The following is a 22,524-nucleotide window of genomic DNA, read 5'->3' as shown; positions in this document are numbered from 1 at the left end:
TACTCAAATGCTCAGAAACACTGAATGATCTTTGTTCAGAAAAGGGAGGGAGGAACAGAACTAGAGATACACATCAGTGAGAATAAAAAATGACAGGGAGAGCATGAATATCTGATCTTTAGAAAGAAGAAAGGTGCCAGCTGAAAGGGACCACAGACGTGGACATGAAACCAAGTTTCCATGGTGCTCTGAGGGAGAATCCAAACAAAGTTCATCTCTGCAGCAGTGATGAGTTGTCTCTGCACCAACGCTGACGAGACGCGGGTGAATCAGACGTTGTGTGGGCCGAGGGGTGGCTGAAGTTCAAGCCTGCAGGATGCCTGGCACAGCTCTGGCTCAGTGCTGGACATCCTGGTACAGTGGGTCGCACATGTGGGCCCTGGGAAGCGGCCACGGCACCGCTCAGCAATCAAACACTGAACACTTCCACGTGTCCTTGCCTTGGGCCAACAAAAAATAGCAGCAACAGCAAGCTCAGCCTGATGTGGGAATAAAGGAGTACGTTTTCAACAAAAAGGGATTTGGAGATGAGTGCAACAACAGTTCCCAAAAAGAGTCAGGTGTTAACAGAGTAGTAAGAGAAATAAGCAGTTCTAAGATAATTTCATCCTACACAGGTTGTTTCTAACTTCTCATGAGCTAAGTGACTAAAGTTGCCTTCCTTCCAGTAGCAACTGATACCTCTAAAAATCCACAAACACAATCTGAAGTAATTATTAAAACGTTAAGTCCTCGCACATACATACCAAGTCTTTCTGTTTTTTCAAACACAATATCTGTAGTGACAGGTAGGGTCTAAGTGGCCAGATTCCTCAAGCTTAACTTAAAGAAATAACATAGCCCTGCTCTACTCTACAAACCATTATCTCATCTGTAGGCAAACCATGAAAGCTGTCTAAGATCAGGGCATCCTGGAAGCGCCCTCTGCTCCCAGGGCACATCCACTGCTGTGGTGCAGCTTCACTGAATAATTACACATTTTTCTGGCTTCCCCTTCCCACCTACATTGTCAAACTCTGGTCTATAAACCTGAAGATCTTAAACTCAGGAAAAACTTGCCTAAAAAAGGAAAATAATTGCAAAAATGAATAGGCAGGGAGGCAGCCTGATCAGTGTAGTAGCAAAGAGTTGCTCTGTTACTAAATACAGGTTGTAAACAATTCTTAGTTATTCTTCTTTCCTTGTATGAAGAAGTTTTCTTACAAAATTTTTCTTACAAAATTGTCAAAATTGGTCTAACCAGAGTTTAGCCAGAATTAAAACGCCTATAAAGGGTTTCTGTACAGTCCTGATTTTGATTTTGTTTTTACTCAACTGTGAGCCACATAACTGCTCCCCAGAACTGCAGGCAGATAAATGCCTGTTCACATGGTCATTCTTCCAAGAACAGGACTCAGCCTCAGCAGAATACTGCAGCATCCTCACAGCATTTCCGTGTGGCAAGAAAAGAGCTTTTTGGCTAATTTAAACACGTTTGAGTAATTCATTAAGTGGTTAATAAACCGCTAACACAAAAAGTATTACTCAGCAAGCCTGTTCAACTTCGCAGGAAGTTTCCTTGAGTAAGACTGAATTGTTTGGTCAACAGATTCCTGCCCACAGAAGTTTAAGTTGCAGCTGAGCAATGCCTTAAGTAGTGTCTTCTTATGAACTGTATCACCGGTGAGGAAACATCTGTGTTCATTTTGTTTATTCAGCAAGCTTTAGAGCATTAGGGATAACAGAAAAGCTTCTTCTCAAGGACTTAGTACTGGAATGGCCAAAGGTTTTTGGGTTTGTTTTTTCTCCCCTATATACACACACACACAGGACTACTTAAGGAGATTGGTAATCCTACAAGAAATACTAGGCTTGCAACTAGGTACGTTCAGAAGATATTCTTATTTATGTTGACATGTGCAAAGCAAAGGATTTCATAAATATCAGTGCTGAATCCTTAAAAATAAAATGCACATGAGTGAAGCAGCACAAGCTGCTTCCACTACTGGCAAGTGAATGCTGGGCTTTGGGAAATGTCACCTTTCACTGCCTTACCCCAGAGCACAGGTTTTAGGCCACAGATGTGGGCAGCTCACAGAAAAATGATCCCAATTACAGATGTAGCAGAAAGAAGATAAAATGGGCTCCCTACCACCAACTGCTCCAAAACAGAGACAATCACTGAAAAGCAAGCTTAGGCACAAGCCCAGCCATAGCACTGGTAACAAGATCTAACCAGCAAGTGGTTGCCATGACTGCCCAGACCTGAACCATCCATCCCACCAAACCAGGGTCTATCAGACAGCCCGAGTAGGAGGGTCTCTTTTCTAGTCACAGGAAGGATGCCTGCACAACCCACCTGGGTAGGTTAAGGGCTGGCAACTGTTTTGTCAACCATCAGTTTTAGTTCTGGCTCAAACAAAGTCAAGACTCTGAAACTGAAACAAAGAGAAGAACCTGTGTGATTCTGGGAACCCTGTGGGGGTGATGCCGGGCACACACCCAACGCACAGAGCTGTATGCAACAACCATTTTTTGCCCTGGTATTGGAACAAGAATTTGTCACAACAAAGTACATTTATACCATCTTCTTAGTCATGGTAATCCTCAAGAGATATCGTGGCAAAAAACCACATGCTTTGCTTCAAATACACCTTCTCTTTTGTATTCCCAAGTGAGTCACTTGTCAGGTTATGAATGCCCCTTAAACCTTCAAACTCCTATGGTTGACTGGTCTACCCAGGATAGTCACCCTCTTGTAAAAAAAAAAAACCTCCAAACAACAAACAGACCAGGCTGTTTGGCAAATGTGGCCTCTCAGTGCAGCTTCAATAGGTGTGTTTGTAGTCTGCCAGGAAGTGGTGCACACAAACCAGGTCCATATCCAGTGACTTAGTGCTTCTGTTTGACTAATGGGAAGCAGAGACAACCAGCCCTGTATTTTCCTCCTCCATGAGAAGGCCACACAAGCAGCCTTCTGTAAAGCTGGGAGTTGAATCCACATCAAGATGCTGCCACGCAGCCTTAGACACAGCACTTTTCTTCTAGACCCTGAGTTTTGTTTGATTTTTCATCAGAGTTAGACTCATACAATCATAGCATCATCAAGGTAGGAAGAGGCCCTAAGATCATCGAGTCCAGCTGTTAAAAACACCATAAACCAACCACTCAAGCTGACACACTGCACAAGCTGATGTGAATACAAGACAGTCCTTCAACATAAATGTTTGCAGTTTAACCTCACGGTGGCTGAACCCCGGGCAGAAAAATCACTTATGAGCAATTTGGAAATCTTCTTATGTAGGGATCAATACATTTAAATTAAACTCTTTAATTTAATTAAACAGAATACAAATTAATTTTGAATACAAAGCAGGCATTTTGAACCCATTCAGAAACCCCACCCATTCTTTTCAAATCTGGCCCAAGAAGTCCACCAGTAACACACTTACTGAAGCAGATGACCTCTTAAGAGCTGATTAAGAGAATCAGAGGTGAAGCATAATGCAACACAGATGGATTCAACACGCCTGCCATCAACATAATACTTCCATACATAATGCAAAACTCAAGTGCAGTCTTCAGTAATTCATGAGCATCTTCAGTAATTCAGCATGGGATGAAATTATTAACATTGCACAACTTTTACTGAGACCAAACAAGGCCAGCAGAGTATGAAGGGCCTTCAAAAAAAAATCCTGAATTATAAGTTTTGGCAATCATAAAAACACTAAAAATGGAGAGTGATTATTTAATAATTCCACCACTGCTAACAGAAACATGCAGGAACTCGAGCTGTACCTGTCCAGCACCGTCAATCATTGTTATCATGGGTAATCTCCATTCAGGACACAGGACAGAAATTAAAATCAAAATAATATACAATTCTTTTAACTTTTAAATTACTGCTTAATTTATATCACAGATTTATATCACTTTTAGGTTTTACAGAAATAATATTTATAAAACCCACCTGACGTGTTGTTGTGAAATACTACCTTTTTTTCCCTTTTTTTATCATGGAACACTTTGGGACAACAGAGCGACATTTATTTTAGGACCCTTTTTACTTTAACAACTTAAATGAAAATACAAAGACTGTATTAAAAAAAAAAATCCCTAACACAATCATATCCATAAGACTATTCTTGACTCATTTTACATTCAAGTCTGCACTCCAGCTCCAAGTGAAAACACTCAGTGGCTCTGAAGAACCACAGGTTATTCTCAGTGTACTGTATTACTCAAGCTCTTTCTCATTTACATCTTCATCCTATAGCAAACACCTGAGCACACTGAAAATGATGAAACTTAATTGGCAGAGGTGTCTCAAAACCAGTCCTGTACAAAAATCACTCACACATCATGCTTACACAGGATAATGATCAAAGTCTGAACTAACACTAAACGTGAAGATTTTCTAAAAGAATCTGCTACTAAAAGAGCATGAACTTGATGAAGTGATGACTTGCCAAGTCCTAGGCTCATTTAAACCGCATGCTGCAAAGCAGAATATTTCTAGACAACAGCCAGTCTGGAAAATTCTAGACTAGGCAACTCTTGCTTATATTAATTGGCATTGAGACTCACAAATACATGACCACTGTGGAAGACAGGTATGTATTCCTGCCTCTGTTTGTATAAGTGCAAAACTGAGCCCTGAACACATTCTACCCTTGTAAACAGGAAGGGGAGAAATGCAAAACCCACCAAACCGCCAACTCGCTACTAAAGAGATGATTCAAACACCTTTGGCACCTCTCTGTTGCTATGAAACTACCATCCTAACCCTAGCAACAGATCTGAACACTTGAGGACAATTTTGCTGTCTGCAGGCAGCATAAAACAGGCAAATGCTGCAGAAGTGTTTATTTTAAGCAAACAGGAAACACTCTTTCAAACTGGACAGCTACAAGTTCGGAAGAAAGCAGTTAGCAATGACAGCAAGGAAAACAAAACCACACCAATTTAGTCAAAGGAGAAACAGTGTTCCATAACGGAGTTACTATTTACCAGGTGTGGAATAGAGACCTCGAGCACACTAATCCACCTCCTAACCAACACAGTCCCAGCTGAGTTACTGAAGTCAATGCCATAACTCCCAGCAGCTTCCAACTAGACCTTGAACCAGGCTCTGCAACCACTGACAAAAGCTCCAGAAACAGGAGTGAATTGTTCAGGAAGGAGGAGGAATTTAATACACGAGACTATGCTAAAACTAAGAATAAAATAAAAACATTTACTAACAAGCAAATCATATAGCACCTTGCTCTACCAAAGGCTTCAGAGCACTGAAGTGGTTTGCCTAGGTGGCAGAATTTAGATCAAAGCCTGGCTAGGTCTGGTAAGTAAACTGGAAACCCAACCCAGAGGCTGAATCCAGGACAGTATGAAATTCTAAGGGCTTCCTTTCACTTCTCCCTTCCAAGTGACACACGCTCCACAGACAGAGAGCATCTAGAGGACAGTGCGTGACTGCCGAACACTCGCTGCAAAATTACAGTGACACTTCAAAAGCAACAAAATGCTCCAGCAGTTGCTGAGCTGTCCACACTGTCCAAATATGGAAACCTCAAAGAACCATTTGACCTGCAAGACACTTTTCCCCCCCCTCCGTAATTACATTCATTCATGAGTCCTTGATGTGAGAATTATTGTAAATTTACATCACTGCAACTATAAAGTGAAAATCTCCTGAAGGACTTAAACTACAAAATAACCTATTGATAACATTCTGCATGAGATCATTGTTCAGTCTGACAGACTGGTGATGGTACTAAAATGGACAAAACGCAAACCATTTAGAAAACTTTATCAAACTTGTCTGAAATCTAGTAAAGCACTTTTTACTTATATATTTGGTTGTATAAAGGCAAACAAACTCTGTAACTTAACTGTCACATCAAATACCTTTAAGTCAAATTCTACTGTGTGGAATATGTGCTTAAACCCATGGATCCCACAGCACCTTCAGAACTGAAGTCCCAGGCTACAGGAACCTACCCAAAATGTCAAATAAACCTGGCTCTTTCTCTGCATCAACTACCTCTCTAAAATGATCGTTTGTTATGAGATTCCCTTCAGAAAGTTCCTGTCCCCTAAAAGCATGATAAACGCATTTTGACCTATCCTGCTTTTAAACTGGCTGTGCTCTCAGAAGTCCCACAGAGCCTTAGGCTGACCTTTCTGTTCTTCCCCATGCACAAACTTATCCTGCACTGTTTCTCCTCCTGCCTGTTCCATGAGGCATCTCACTGAAGCCCTAATCAAGGGGAGCAAGCACCCAAAACTCACACTCTAGATGGCCATTGCAGAGCTTCACACGAGAGGGGCAGGAAATGGCCAGTGCAGTTTGCTCTTCTCAGATATCCAGGAGTGAGAAAAATCAACTTCAAAAGAAATAAAAGAGAAAAAAAATATCACATTTTATAAGTGGGGATTGGGGGTGAGGAGAGGAAATCACTGTTTACACTGCCTGTAAAGTGAGCGGGTTTGAAACTATCTTTTCCTAATAAATAGTCATTAATCACTTGCAGTCACTTAGCACAGGAGGTCAATGCGGTGGCAGCCTGGTCAGTGTAAATGTTTAATACTGAATTAGATTAGAAAGTCTCAGGACAGTGTCATCATAGCTACAGTGCTACTTGCAAAACCTACCAAATTCCCTTTGTATTCAATATTACTGGTGCCTAACCTGGGCCTTTGGGAATGAGATGACAGGATCTTGCTATGAAGGCACAGACACAGCAAACGTCACAGAGCTGACCACAGAAAGCCAGATGGTCATGAGCTTATTACACCATTTTATCACAGTACTGCTGTAAAACACTATCCCCTATTTTGACCACGTCCCTGTTATTAGAGACACGAACACAGGGATGATGATCTGCCTGTGAGGCAGACTGCACAGCAATCTCCAGCTCTCTCCTATGGGCACCCAAACAGCACATGGGTACTGCCATGACATGCCAGAACTACAGACACAAACTCCCTCACTTGTGTGCACAGAGCTAAAAGAGCAGGATTCAGATGGCTTTATGAGAATATTTCATAATCCTCCTCCTGCCGTCCCCAACTCAGCAGCTCAGTCAGAGCCAACTGCAGTTATAATTATCACCATAATTATTATTTTAATAAGAACCAATGACTTATCAAAATATTGCGCTGAAGACTTGCATATCTTTTGTTGTAAAACTGCCAAAAAGCCAGTTCGTTGCTGAGGTACTGCTGCATGTTCACTGTTAGCAGGCAGCACCTCCAAGTTTCTATTTATGCAACTGAGTGACTAAACTCAATTCAAGTGAATGCCAAAATGTGAGCAATTTGAGGCACAGTAGCTGTGCAAGGTATTATTACTCTACTAGTGTATACACACTAACAGCTTTGTTTACTACATTTACTCCTCTTCTGCTTGTTTGCTTGGGTTTTACACATTGTAGGCCAAGCTGCTGAACTTAGATGCCCTAAGTAGCCACCTGAATTCATATTTACATATTTAAACAGCTGTGTCACGCATCCATTGAAAGTTTCAAGCCCATAAGCACCTAAATCAATATAATTAGGTGCCTAGATTCATCTCCAGCTACCCAAATGTGGACCACTGCAGACAAGCTGCTATTTTTCACGAGAGTATTTTTTCAACCAGGTAATATAAGCTTGGTAAGAGATTATTTTTTATTCACATGCTTGTTCAAGATGACTCCAATCGGATCTCTGGTAACACTCCATTTCTACAGAGAAGTCCAGTTTACATTTTCATAATTAGCAGGTGGTCATTTAGCTGATTACAGTTCCAGGTACACTGCCATGCTGAGGGAAAAGTTCCTCAGTTTAAATAACTAATGACCCTGGGCAACTCCCTAAGTGTGGCCAGCTCTCACCCAGCTAAACTTACAGGCAGAACATGTGAGATGTGGTCTCTACTTTGCCTCTATGACATGTGGTTGTACAATTCTAAAGAAACAAAAATTTCCCACTGAAATGTCATTTTTCAGGTTTGTCTGTTCCTCTCCAAGTAAGGGTCAGTGGGCTGGATGGAGTTTCAGGGAACTCACTTGACTTTAGTCAATACAGTCACAACCTCAACCGCTTTTTCGTTCGAAGATGTTTTAACTGAACTGTGTGTCCTCCTGAATCAGAGACAGTGCAGTTATAAAGAACAAAACTACCCACAAATAGGCTGAGTTTTAAGAACAAAATGAGAGACCTCTCAAAAATTCAGAGCATGAAATCTAAAACTCACCATTACAAAAAGTCAGTGAATAGCACCAGGTTGAAGAAAAATACCCAGATTCCATCAACACAACTGAACCAAAAAGTACATCTGAAGGGCAAGCAAAGGCTGCAGCATGAAGTAAAAATGACTGTCCGTGACTCATTCAACCAAATCCAAGTTAAACTGAAGTCTGCAGTGTCATTCAGCTTTGTAGAGTTGTTTTAAATAAGCATCCCACTTACTCTCTAATAATAGAACAGCAACAGAACAGTAGTTTGAAAACAAAATATATGTGGGAAGTATTCACGATCTGACCTCAGAGTCAACCACACACTAGTGTGAAATCTTTTCTAGCTAACTTTTTTAATTAACTGGTATTCATTTATTGTTTTAATTTCATCACCAAAAAAAGAAAAGAAGCAAAGTATAGACATGTTATAAATAGTTCATCCCTTGGAGGAATTCTCTAATCATCTCTAAAAATAAGAAGTCACCTGATTTAACTGTCCTGCACTGCCCCTTTCGGTACTCAGCAAGGTTACACTATATATAAGTTTAGGTAATGTTACATGTTGCTTAAGTTTTATATCCACACAATTATAAAGGTCTGGTCTCTTCATTCCAGTCCTTACTCAAACTCAGTAAAGCATTCAGTCCTGTATCTCATGTAAAGCCTGGGAATAACTCCACAGGAGGCAGAGGTCCACAAGGCACCAAAACCATTTTGTGCTTCCCAGTGAATCCTGGAAATATTCTTTACTTGCCCAAAAACTGGGCAGCCAATTTATAATACTGGCCTCTTGCTAGGTTCTTTCTTGATCCATCCATGCCAATCAATCCTTTGACTCAACCTACCCTTAGGGTGTACAGTGCTAATCACAGAGAAATTCTGATGGGTGAGTGGAAATCACTGAAGAAGAGTTTGTGGAAGTCCTGTGCTGAACAGGTCCCTGATGGTAAAACTGCAGAAGTTCCACATGTAACTCCACTAGTGCATGTTAAGCACTAGCAGCTACACTTGCTATTCAGCCTGTAAGCTCTTCAAGGCAGGGACCTTTCCTCACATGTGTCTCTAAAGCTTCTAGTGCCCAGATGGTGCCATGCAAATGAATAATAATTATATTTTCATGTAGACCATTATCGTGCATAATGTAAATTACTTTCACTGATCCAAGAGGAAATAATTTTCTCATTTTGAAATGAAAAGAGAGAGTAAAAATAATGATTACTTGTTTGATGCTATTATTATAACAATAATTACATTTGTGGGTCCAGAAACCTCAGCTGGTCTGTACTGACTATAATGGAGCTATGCCAATGCACGGCAGCTGACAAGCTGGTCCTGGTCGTTGCTGAAGATCTCAACGACCTCCCAAGGGCTGATTACCTCAAACCCACACCACTTCCACAAAAGATGGGAAGTTAATTAAGCACACTTCGCAGACTGGGGAAGAGAAACACCAGACCTGGCATGTGAAGGAATGGATTCCTACAATGGCATGGCAGGTCCCTGAGCGTCACTGCCACGGCCCCTCCCTTGCCGGTGCGGAGGAGCTGTGCTTGTGCACATATCCAGACCTCAGGAGAGCTGACTTGCCTTCTGGAGGCACTCACCTCTCTCTATTTATTAGAAGGCCTTAGATTGCCCAAATTTACCACCCCAGGTGAGACTCATCCCAGGCTTAAACATTCAAAAGGGGACACCCATAATCACCGGCATCAAACATGAAATGGACAAATAAAGTTGGGACCTGCCAGGATTTGGCTCCTCTGGAGGAAAGAAATCAAAACAATTATCAGACCAAAGAGAACCATCAATAACTGAAACCTCCAAAACTACACGTGGCTTTTAGCTATGTGGCTCTAAATGCTTTGCTAAAGATGTCAAGGGGTTACTGATGAGAGAAGGCAACCAAGACTTCTGCTTTCCCTTTTCCCACAGAGCAGTCTCCTGTTCAGCACATGCTCTGTGGAACAGCATCAAAGGCCTATCATTACTTAAGAAAAGGACTGAGGTTCCCAAGCCTAAAAATCAGAATTAAACACTTGAAAGTGCTACTCCTCAAACTCCAGTAATACAAGCGGTTATACACACCAGAACCCATGTTCCCTGCAAGTATCTGCACAGGGATGCTCCTGAATCTGCTCAAATCAGACATCCCACCAGCCTAAATTAGGAGAAAAAAATACAGGACATTGTATTCCAATTAAAGAGTCACTGTAAAAGCTGCAGTGAAGTGCCAGATCTAATTTTAACACTGTAAGGAAAAATTAGGAAGTATTTGATTAAAATTAATCCTTGAGGTTATATAATTTGACTGTTCCTTACAAATTAAGTTCACTTCATGCTTTCATTGTACTCCTGTCCCTTCAGCAAGCACTAATAAGATGCCATATCACAGATCTCGGACTTTCAATGATGAAGGGAAAAAATATTTTGAAACATATTTCTGAATTCAGCCAAAACATGTGGCAGGTAATGAGGGCCTTTTACATCAAAAAGTACCCATTTTTCAATAGCCTAACAGGAAGTAAATGGGATTTGTACATCTCCTGTACAACAGCTGGTCTTCTCTTGCTAAAAAATTAAAAGGCTTCTATTTCAAAGGGAACATCTGCAAAATCCCATCATACATTAAAGAATAAAAAACTGGCACAACAAAAAATGCACCAGTGGCCTGAAAAAGACTTTCAATCCATTCCGTATAACACCTTCCCACACTCCTGCAGAGAAGATGCTTAACGAGGTATCTGCTGCAGGAGACCATCAGTCTATCTGGTTCCAATACTCCTCTTAAATGATGCATACATTAGTTCTCTTACAGAAAAGATTTGTTTGTTTTATTAACGTGTGCCTTGTTAAGTGTGACTTTGTAAAAATCATTACCCAGCTTCCAGCTGCAGATGTATTGTCTCCCCCCTTTGCCATTACAAAATGATTAGTTGTCTCCATTCTCCTTTTCAACTGTTATTAAAGCTGTAGTGCAGCACGATTAAGCTCCCGATAACAAGTAAAACTGTACTTAATAATCAAGTCAGTACTGTGGACCCATTCTCTAAGAAATATATCATTTCTGGCCACATAATAGCTCGACATTATTAATTTTATTCACAACCTAAGGTACCTTAACTAAGCTGTTTCAGTGAGAGCAGTGCACTAAAACAAGTGAGACTCAGTTTCCAGAAGTTTAACATGCAAATGACCAGCTCACATTAAGCCCCTTTGCACCTTTCAGGTCCAAAAGTTTTTCTCCAAACCGGTTTTCCCTCATTTCTTGTGTTCAGAGATTAAATTATTGAAGCCACATGTCTACATCAACAAGCTTCTTAGAGGGGAGGATGTTTAAATAGGTACCCTCAGCAGAGGGTAGGTTCAGGCTGTGTGCATGTTTCTGGCAAAACAGTGCTGGGAATCCCCCAGCAGAATCTGAACAGTTCCAGGGGCAAATACACTTCAAAAGAACCTGAAAGAACCTCAAGCTTTTGAATTACATACAAGGTGAATTCTGCACCATTCTTAGTCTGGGGAAGCATTTTGAAAAGGCAGGGGGAAAGAACTGATGGATGGACTTCAGAGAAAGTGGAGTAAAGACTCCTGGATTTTCTTTGCTGTATAATTCCTGCAGTGTTCTCCAGCATTAGAGTTGCTGCTACTTTGCCATTAGTTACAACAACTGATCACAGGTCTTAAAACAGCTAGCGTGGAGTAGAGCAGCAGCCACTGGATGCCTTTCCTTGCTTTAGTGACCAACAGGGAATACAGAGTTTAGGTACAGAGTTAGGTACACTTTTGACTTCTTTCACCTTTAACCTGGTGGAGCTCAGCGTGCATGACCAGGAGTTGACATGGAAGGAAGCAAGAAAAAATATAATGTACTTGAGCACATTCAGCTGATCAACCCATGAAGGACCCAGCCTCGCTCTCTGCATTCCCAGGAGAAGAAACACCACATTTCCCTCTACAGAAATAAAAACAAGGAGAGGCACTAGTGATCCTCAGGACTGTCCTCCCTAGCTTAACTTCTGTTTGGAATTAAAGCTCCTCACTGTCCCCAAATGCATGACACTTTCTTTTCATTCTACAGTTCTGAACATTTTGAGCTATCGATACGTTTGGTTCCTTTGACAGCTTCATGCTGGAAGAAACACGCCATTTCTTTACAATGAACACACAAAATTTCAGACTAAAGAAACGCTTTGATCCCACACCAGCAGGCAAGAGCCGTATTTCACTCAACTGACACAGTAACAATGCACTGGCATTTTTGCTTTATGGCAAAACAGGCAGCAATGAAAACCCAACGGTACCAGGAGGCACAAAGGAGCAGCACGTACCCACAGACGTGGCCTTCAACGCTGAATTCCGAGGCAGGGGCCACAGCTGGGTGACACAAGAGCATCACTGCGACACACAACTGCCCCTCAGTGGAACGCCAGGCACGAGATGTGACCACAGCAGATGCTTTGCTGCCACATCCCTCTCATCACCAGCAGCCCTGAAGCGGGGTTTGCATTTGCATTCCATTTTCTTCCCTTTGGGCTCCCAACACACAACATCCACAAGCCCCTTCCACCATGGCTAGCAGGCTGCATTAAAAAGGCCTGAGACTGAGCAGTATGCTTATGGTATTTTCACAAAAAGCTGTTGCACACCTTTCAAAGATAAAGACCCTCACATAAAGACCAACCCATTCTCAGAAGGCAGCTTAATTCTTCCAGGCTTTCAATGCTTAAGTTTTGCTACATGAATAAAGCTTGTGCAAAGGGTGCTGAGCTGATGCAAAAATGGTGGCAAGTACTCACTGAAATCACTGCTAACGACACAGTTCACACTTCTTTAAAATTATCTATAAGCTGGTTTAATTAAATATGGAACAACTGCAGGAAACTGCTTATGACTAATGAAAGCTCCAGATGTAGCTGGCCAGGGGATCTAGCACAGTAAGTGTTTTCAGTTGCAAAATAGCTCCATTCAAAATTGCTTCTTCCTGCCAAGTTGGCAATTCCCACTCAATTACACACAGGTGGGGGGGGGGGGCAGCCCTTTTACTATGGTACAATATTATTTCATTTACCAAATTATATTGCTTACTACACGTATCTGACAACATTTAATAAAAAGCTAAATACCCTTTAAGCACCTGTTTCAAAGGACTATGTTTCTTTTCCCATAGACACAAATTACCAAATCCTCACAATACTTATATTCAACTCAGTAAAGTAAAATAGGTACCCCCATTTCAGTCTTGCACATAGAGCAGAGACAAATTAAAACTAAGGTAAATAAAAACACTGTAACCTCATATGGAACTTTCAGACACAGGTTTGAGAAGCACTGCCTTCAGCAAAGTGTCCAAAATCTGGTTTGCATAATTATTTAGTATAAACGCTCTTATAAAGGTAGCTAGCGGGGCAAGTGAAAAAACATGATCAAGTACCACATCACAGACATTTAGCAGCCTTTCAAAAAATATACTCCTCAAAATACATTAAAACACACCACTCCCTTCACAGACCAAAGACACATTAAAATCAATACCTTTTTTTTTTGGTGAAGGGTCCCTAAGGTGCGTTTAACCCAAAGATATTTGGATATAATGGAACTACAGTATTCACACCAGCCAGCTTATCCAACTGTTGCAAAGCAATTTGACATACACAACCTTTGGGGAACTTGGATTGAGAAGGATAATAAATTTGCTTGGGTATTTCGTAAATTGCATTGTAATGTGGAAATAAAGCAAGAGGAAAAAAAGAAAATTTTCTTTCACATGAATTATGTATTGTGCAACTCCATTGATCACAGATTTTCCTCATGAACTGAGTCTGAAATCAAGACTGGGCCTGCCTCAGAGACAGGCAACATAGTCAGGGTCAGATAAATCAACATCTGCATGTCAGGAGTGCCTGGGAACTTCACCTACCAATGTAAGCCAGCTGCCAGGTTTTTAAGGCAGAAATCTGCACAAACCCAATTTCCCTTATCGCTTTTCCACCAAGTACACATTTTAATCAATAAATGGATACTTAAGTGTGAGGTTTTGTATTCTGACAAAGTAATTTTAAGGATGGCGGCCACTTCCCAGGGTGCAGGTTAAGCAAAGCCACAAGTACCATAAAGTAATCTTGAAGAAGCATTGCCAAATCACCTCTTGACAAAAACACTTTGTCAATTACGCTGCCACTTGTCTTGAGCGTTGTTGCTTCTCAAAGTTAGACATTGTGGCACAGCCCAGTGAGATCCATACCAGCCATTTAGACAACAAGGGGAAAATAGGCGCACTCAGCATGTGTTTTAAAACATGTTTTCTATTCAGAACCCCAGTGCTCCATCTTTAGGTCTTTGATCAAAACTGTATGCACAAAGGCGTGATTCAGAACTGCCAGCATCAAAATTATCATACTCTACGTCTGCGTGTCAGCAGCACGGAAACAATTAGCTCTCGGCCCCGAACTCGGCGCTTGTTCCAGCGCACGGGGCGCAAACCGGACACTGTGCCAGGACGTTTGTAGGACAACTGCTAACACTACACATTCCAACACTGCCCCGGAGCCCACAGAAGAGGATCATTTCCTAGAAAGCCTGGGGAGCTGGGAAGCAGGGCTGGAGCCACCTCCCGGCCCCCTGTCTGCCCAGGTACCAGCATCCACCAACCTTAATAACCCACAGTGGGGAGATCGAGAAAGGAAAAAGCTGGAGAAGACTGAAAGATGAAAGAATAAAAGACCAGATGGACAGGAAAAGTGCCAGAGGGCAGGGTGCTAGAGGAAAAATAGTGAAGCCTAAGTAGCTACCTTTATGAGAATGACAAGTACCAAAATAAGATTATGCATAGAGATAAAAACTGAATTCAGTAAACAAGAATTTTAATTTTCACCTCTAGAAAGCACAGCGGGATTTGCTCACAGTGGATGGGTACGTACTACCTTTCATAAAAGTTGTCCCAAACGTTACTGACAGAGTACTTGTGTGTTCAGGGCACAGTTCTCTGGAGCCTTTCTGTGGCCAAAACACCCACAGTCATCTAGCAGGGTAAATCATCGCCCCAAGCTCTTGCTTTCTCTCTCAAGACGTAAACAGAAACACAGAAATAGACAAAAATAAACATGCATACTCTGAGAGGCAGCACTTATTTAATATAAGCCTACTGCTAAAAAAATTAAATGAAAACCAAAGGAAGCTTCTCCAGAGCTGAAAAATACTAGTACCAGTGGTACATATCCGAGATTTGCATTAACTGACCAAGAACACTGCTAATTTGCTTTTTCAAGTGCCTATTAGAAAATTCAAAAATGCAACTGTCAATAGGGCCAGATTTGCAATCTCTTGCGGTTTCAGGTCCGAGTCATTTGAATGAAAACCGGGGAGTTTGCAAAAGAACGTGGTAAGAGACAGTCCCCATCCTGTGTGTGTAGTTTCAGTATCCCCGAGTTGTTAGCGGTTGATAAAATGATTACATTTCACCGCCCGTCACCTTCTGGGCCTGTTAGAACCGTGCAATAAAGAACAGAGCCTGTGCGGTTTTCTGGGTGGAAAAAACAAAAGTAGCAGTAAAACAAACCCCTAGGAAGGTGCGAGACAGGCGGCTCTCCCGCGAAGTTCGGGGATGCTGGGTTGCCCGCGGCGGGTAGCGCCGGGGACGGGACGAGAGGAGAGGTCCCTCTCTCGGGGACGGGAGAGGATCCCACGGATGCATTTTCCGGCTCTGCATCCCGGCCCCCGCACCGGGGGCAGGACCGGCCCCGCACCGCGGCACCTGCGGGAGGCTCCCGCGCGGGGCGGGGGGACCGCGAGCCCCGGGGCGACCGCGCCTCGCTCGCCCCGAGCTCCCCGCGCCCCCCGCTCCCGGCACGAGCGCGGCCGAACGGCGAGAGACACACGGGCGCTCCCGCTCCCCCGCCTACCATCGCCTTGCCGTGCGGGGCGGCGGGTCCGCGGCGCTGCGGCTGCCCCCGCTGGTCTCCGCCGCGGTCTCGCTTCTCGCGGCCGCCGCGCTGCTCCTCGCCGGCGTCGAGGGAGGTGAAATTCCAGACGAGGAGGGTCTGCAGGAGCAGCACGGTGAGTGCCGCCACCAGCGCCGAGCGGGAGCGCCGCGCCAGCCGCCGGGCGCACGGAGCCGCCACCATCTTCGCTGCTGCTGCCGCTGCCGCCGCGCTCCCGAGAGCCGCCGCATCCGCCGCGGCACCGAGTTTTCAGCCGGGCAGAGCCAGACGTCAGCAGGAGGAGGGCGGAGGGGGGAAGGAGGGAGGGAGGGAGAAGGAGGAGGTGTGCGCGGCGCGTGGGGATGGGGGAAGCCGGCGGGGAGCCCTGGCGGCGCGGCAGCCCGCGGGCCGGGGCAGCCCGGGGCCAGGGGTGGGGTTGGCAGAGGAAGAGGAAGGAGGAGGAGGAGGAGGAGGAGGAGGAGGAGGGGGGTGGGCTGGAGGCGGAGGAGGAGCGGCAGCGGGGGCTGCTGCCGCCGGCGGGCGGGCGGGCGGGCGGGAGAGCCCCAGCCCTGCGCGAGGGGAAGGGGCCGGGGCGGGGCCGCTCCGCGGCTCACGGCGGGCGGGAAGACGGGCGAGGAGAGGAGGGGAGGGGGCGGCCGGCGCCGGGGCGGGCGGCGACTGCCATCTTCTGAGGGAACGCGGCCTCACGGCGGGCGGGAGCGGGGCGGCGGCACCTGGCGGGCGGTGGAGCCGCGGCCGCCCCTCACCTGGCGAGCGGCAGCCCCCGGGTGCGAACACCGGCACGGCCCCCTGCGGACCGTGTCAAGGACAAAAATGGTCCAAATTCCCCAAGAGCGAGGGTTTTTTTCGGATTTTTTTTTTTTAAAGCAAAAAGGTCACTGGCAGGGTTCGGCCTCAGCGGAGTGAGGGCGAGAGCAAGGTGCGACACCTCCACAGCGCGGTGAGGTTTGCGGGTACCAGGCTCAGGCACAGGGTGACTGTAATTAAATGCCCGGTGTCTCAAAAAGTGAACATAATGGACGACTTCAGTTGCCTTTTTCTCCCATACTGCTATTGGCTTTCTAATCTGAAAGATCTCATTATCTGATGATAGTACTGAAGTAGGCATTTTTTTTAATCTGCCTGCACAGTGCCTCTTTTTGTAAGCCTAATTCCACTTTACAAATCAAATCCAAAGGTAAAAAAATACTATCTCCTGATAAGAACAGTTGTTTTTTTAAATGACAGCCAGGTAGGATTTGCAGAGACCAGCAGGATTTTGTTTGCATTGAAAGTGCTTTAGTTTCTGATGTGAAGAAAATGAAACAAGTAGTAAGATTCAGAAGCATCCCTTATTAAGGGAATTTCCCTCATGATCCAGTGAAGCTGCAAATAAAATTTCAGAGAGGGTATCCTTTGTTGCACTGCTTCAGAAGCAGATGAAGTACGTGGCAGATTAGTGGTAAGAAGCATTGTGCAAATACTTTAGAGAGGTGCACATGATTGGACATACAGGCTTGCTAATATTACAATTTTTGATGCTAATCTCATTATCTGATGGAAGAATCAGGTTTACAAATAAATAATCCATTGCTCCTATTGCACAAATATTGAGTCTCTAGTGGTAAACTGTGCCCTTGAGAAAACAAGCAAGGTGTTGTTCCATACAGAGCAGTTCCTGGGCTCTTTTGGTCCTGTCCTGTCCTGCCCTCTGATGCTGTTGGATACTCACTTCCCAGCAGTTCTGTCCTGGTGCAAAACCATCAACTCATTGCAGTTGCTCCTCGTGGATAGAGCAATGAAACCTGAATCAGGCCCAAGCACAAACACGCAGTTTCGAATAGGGCCACACTCTCAAATGTCGCTGACTGCAAGGTGTCTCTATACAGAGAGGTCACAATACATCATTAGTAACTTACAGGAACGTCAGGAGGGAAAGGCTCCTCTCTGTGTGACAGCGGAGCGTTGTCTGGCTGACCTTGCATTCATGTAATGGAACGGTGTCCATTTTTGCCAGCTGGGGTGATGGCAAACTGCTCTTAGTGGGCAGAGAGCCCGTGATAGCAAATTTGGACAGTGCCAGGCTTTCCCAGCGATTGCACATGCATCGGATTTGCTGGTCATGCAGTGCAGCAAAGTGAGCTGTTACAACAAAAAAAAAAGGATTTAAAGTCTTCCTGAATGTTCTGACAGAATCCGCACAGCTCAGGAAGTCGATGGATAATTTTCATCCCAAACCATCAAATAATTGGGCATTATAAATACAGTTGAGCAAAACTGCTGATTAATACAAGATAGAAGTGTCTTCCACTTGGGATTAAATGTTTTTCTCTTCAAAAGGAAGTTGTGGTCTTAGCACGTGGTTGCCCCATGCAGCCTTCCCTCCGGCTTGTAGAGGGCAGGAGGTGCTCATGGTGCCAGAAAAAAAGAGTCTTTGAACAGGCCAAATGTCTGAGAGCTCTGAGGAGCCCCCGGCTTCAGGGCCTGATTCTGATCCTGCAAACCTCACTGGGAAATGGAAGAGACATTCCAACGGGTGCCCTACAATGGCTGAAAGCCCTGAAGTCAACATTCAAGCCAGACAATGCTTTAGCACAGGGCAACACTGCTTTCTATAAAAGGAGCACAGCAGTAGTTATGATGAACTTGTGATCTGTGCTTCTTAAAATTTTTATGAGCTATTGGTAAATTTCCTCCAGATTTTATGGGGCAGTTTTTATGCTGGAAAATGTGTGCATTTTCCTAATCTCTATATAATTACTGTGACTGATAAGGCAGTGAGGAACAGCAGTGCATGCTCAGTGTTGCATGTGTTCTACTGAAAGCCCATCTGGAGAGAAGATTTGTATCCAAACCACAACAATTTATAGCTCATGAAGATCTGAGTCTTCAGTGCAAAGTCAGCCCTGTGTATGGGTGGGAGCCCCAGCATGAGACACTCTTGCACTGACAGAAAAAGTGGAGCAGGGAGAGGAGCAGGCATCTCCTCCCTCAACATCCTCCTTTCCCTGTATTTACAGATCATGTAAAATCTGGAAAGGAGAGTGCTGTAGGTATGGCAATCATTTTTAAAACCTTGCTCTGACCAATGACCACTAACTGTTCAAAACATCCTTCTTCTGTGCTAAAGAAAACAGCCAAACAGAAGGAGCATAGTTTAACTGATTACTTTTTTTTCTGTGCTAATCCAAACTAAAAAGTAAAAATGGCAATGTTAATCATCATGAGAATCTGAAGATTAAAAAAAAAAATCACAAAAACTGAAAAACTGAACTGTACAAATCCAAAGAACAAACTAAAATCAGAAATTACATAAAACTTAAAACTCTAAAATGGAATTCTAAAATGGAATTCTCTTATTATCACATTCATGAATAATGGCATCTCGAGTGAGCTGTGTTGCATCAGAAAAATTTAATCTGGTTACACAGAAGACATTTAAGAGAAATTTCCAATGTTGCCCATGTTAGGTGAGATGATTAGCACCCAGCACAAAGTATATAAGAGAAACCCCAGATTTGATTCTAAATATACAAGTATTATGTTGGTTGCACTTAACTGTCAAAGAGATGGTGTTTTAAGCAAGGATAACGAATGTGATTTGGCTAATTTGCTTTAAAATCCTAACAGATAATTGTTTTAAATATTTTTTGCCACTGCACAGGTATGTAAATTCAGTGTGGATGTGTTTGAGAGACAGTGGGTATCAATCTTGGCTACTTAAATTATGTAAAAAAAGAACCATATTCTGTTCCATTTTAGTCTGATCTACTTTGCTAGATTTTCCTATCCTGTTGTAAAAAATTATTTCCTCCTCCTTACAGTGTAGATACGGTCTAAAATTGCATCAAGTAACCAGACTTTGTACAAAGAAGTAAGTGAAGTTGAGAGCAATGTTAATAAGCAATAATATCCTTTGCTCTGCTTTGCAGAGCTTCTGGTCCATCTGGTGAACAAACACTACAGGCTTATCTGAACTCCAACTCACAGGCTGACTCATAGGTGGTTTAGAAACACAATCTGTAATCAGTGAAAGACTAAGTTATTTCAGAGTGAAGATTTGCATTTTTCTTAAAAACAGTCATATCCCTATTGCATCAAAATTTAGATTTCAGATATATGTTATCAGGGTGAAGGGGAAAAAGGTGCCTCTATGAATGAACTGATTTGTCTAGGAATGGTTCTCTCTAATATACTCAAAAGAAAATCTGTGAAGAATACAGAACAAATAGCAAATTTGTGTATATCCCTACAGTTTCACAAAAATCCTAGCACCTAAGGAATGCACCTTATGAACAGAAAAGGTTGAAAATAGGCCACGAATTCAGTGAGTAATCTGCAGCAGCAGCAGCAATATCTTCTGAGGTTTGGCCTTCTTCCCTGAAGTGACAAATTCTTTTTTTCTTTTTCTTCTATCACTAGCCAGAACAACACACCACTGCTGATCATTTCAGTGGAGCGTTGTGCCTGTGGAGGACACATCCCTTTTCCCTGGGAGGCTGGCAGACTTACGGGTCTGTGCAGCAAATCTGACCCAGCAAAACGGGACAGGGAATCACTCCTTGAGAATTTCACCATCTCGGGCTGTCAGTCACTGCTCTGCAACAGGTTTCCAACTCAATGTTTTTTGTTTTAAAACACTGGTGTGTTGTTGTACTTTAAAGGCAGAGGAAGTATATCTTGATTTTTCTGGAACCACAGAACCATCATTAACTTTGTGTTCTCCAATTCAGTCATTTTATGGTTTACATGTATGTTTTGCACGACTCAGTTGTGCTGTACCACAGACATTCACTCTTCCATCATTTCTTTTCATAAACAAAACCAAGATTCTTTGCCATGTGCTCATTTTAAATCAGGCTACTCTCCAAGTCAGTTATAAAATTCAGGTTCTCTCTTACGTGCATGGACAGAACTCAAGTCAATGGAGATGTGACCACTGCGTGCAAGAAATGCCTTTAGTTCTGGTGGGTCTATAGAACTTGAGACTCCAGCAAGCCATTCTTAATCCACTCTTGTTCCATTTTGCCACTTTATGCTTCACAAATGCAAACTCTGGTGTCAGTGAATATGCAAAAGCCAAATTTTTGACACCAAGGTTTCATTCTGGTAACAGTATCTATAAACTATCGACTGACTGTACTGTGTCAGTATAGTCAAAGACAATAAAAGCAGGTTCACTGTTCAACTGATATAAAATATGTAATATGTGTGTGGAATATATATTACATCTTCCTTCTGAGAGATAAATTTAGTCCAGGACCTCGGCATATGCTTCACTTCAGAAAGTGAAGGAAAATGGAAGAATTATTCCCTCCACCAGCACATTAAAGCATCCCTTTTTCTTTATAATCTCTTAGCATATAAAAACCTTTTACTATCAATGAGGGGGAATGGCTGTATATGTACTTTATATACAGCCCTCAGTGTTGTGACAGCTTTTTCTTTCAGCCAGTGGTCGAGGATAATCATGGAAGGATTACCCATCTGTTCTTCCATGTGGCATTCTGTCTTCAGTAAGGAGATACTGCAGTTCACAGCTTCCTGCAGTTCTTTTTTTCTGATGTTCTCTCATTAACTAAAAATTGTTTTATTATCTGTCTGAGATACTAAGTTGGAAAGTCTGGAAGACTCATGAAGGTGACCTACTTTGCATTATCTAAATTAGAACCAGCCTGTTGCAGATAGCACTTTGTTTAGATGCAGAAGGAACTGGTTTCTTCGGCTTGGGCTTTTGTTCTGGGTTTTGCTTTTTTTTCCTGTCTGTCCACTTGATGGAAAAAGACAGTAAGTACCCAAAAAAGGAAAATCAAAGGGAAAGAGAAGAAAAAAAGGGACTTTTTCACCAAGAGTGACATTATAGATTATGTTTGCATGATTAGCCAGTTTTTCAAAACACCAACAGTTTCTAGACTACATCTACTATGGTGACATAGCAATGCAAAGTATATGTAGAGATTTATCCCACTAGTCACCTGCAACATGTTCTATGTGTCTTAACTGTTATTGAGATATCACTATCATTTGTTCTAGAAACAATAACTAGAAAGGAAACAAACTTTTTAAAGACATTTCAATAGTTTTTCATGTTGCCTAACACTGGAAAATACAGTATTTTAAAGACAAAGTTTTATTCTTAAGCTTCTGATATGGTACAAGTTCATTTGTATGAAAGCTTGCTATGAAAACATATCTAATGAAATAGTGTGGCTGTTCTTCATTAAGAGAGCCATTTTGGGGTAATTGATTTCATACAACCTTTTCTGTCAAGAAACAGGGTTTGTGATAGTATGTCAAACCCAGTAATGGAGCCTCAACAGATCATTTTCAGACAAGATATTTGGTGTGCCTTAAAAGAAATATGGTTTTTGGAGGAGTATGGCATTAGTCCACGTATGGCATAGGTG

The 22,524-nt window shown here is 42.9% G+C and overlaps 1 protein-coding gene across 1 annotated transcript in view; it reads right to left on the bottom strand.

Moving 5' to 3' along the window:
- XYLT1 (xylosyltransferase 1) overlaps positions 1-16,328 on the bottom strand; it is a 183,574-nt gene extending 167,246 nt beyond the window's left edge. The window contains exon 1 of the mRNA XM_032704234.1: positions 16,100-16,328. Within this exon, the coding sequence (XP_032560125.1) occupies positions 16,100-16,321 (222 nt within the window). The 5' untranslated portion in view covers positions 16,322-16,328. The remainder of the gene's footprint in view (positions 1-16,099) is intronic.
- Positions 16,329-22,524: the final 6,196 nt, after the last annotated feature.

This window comes from Chiroxiphia lanceolata, chromosome 16, assembly GCF_009829145.1.
Source record: "Chiroxiphia lanceolata isolate bChiLan1 chromosome 16, bChiLan1.pri, whole genome shotgun sequence".
NCBI classification, from domain to species: Eukaryota; Metazoa; Chordata; class Aves; order Passeriformes; family Pipridae; genus Chiroxiphia; species Chiroxiphia lanceolata.
This window is presented reverse-complemented; position numbering and strand designations above follow the sequence as displayed.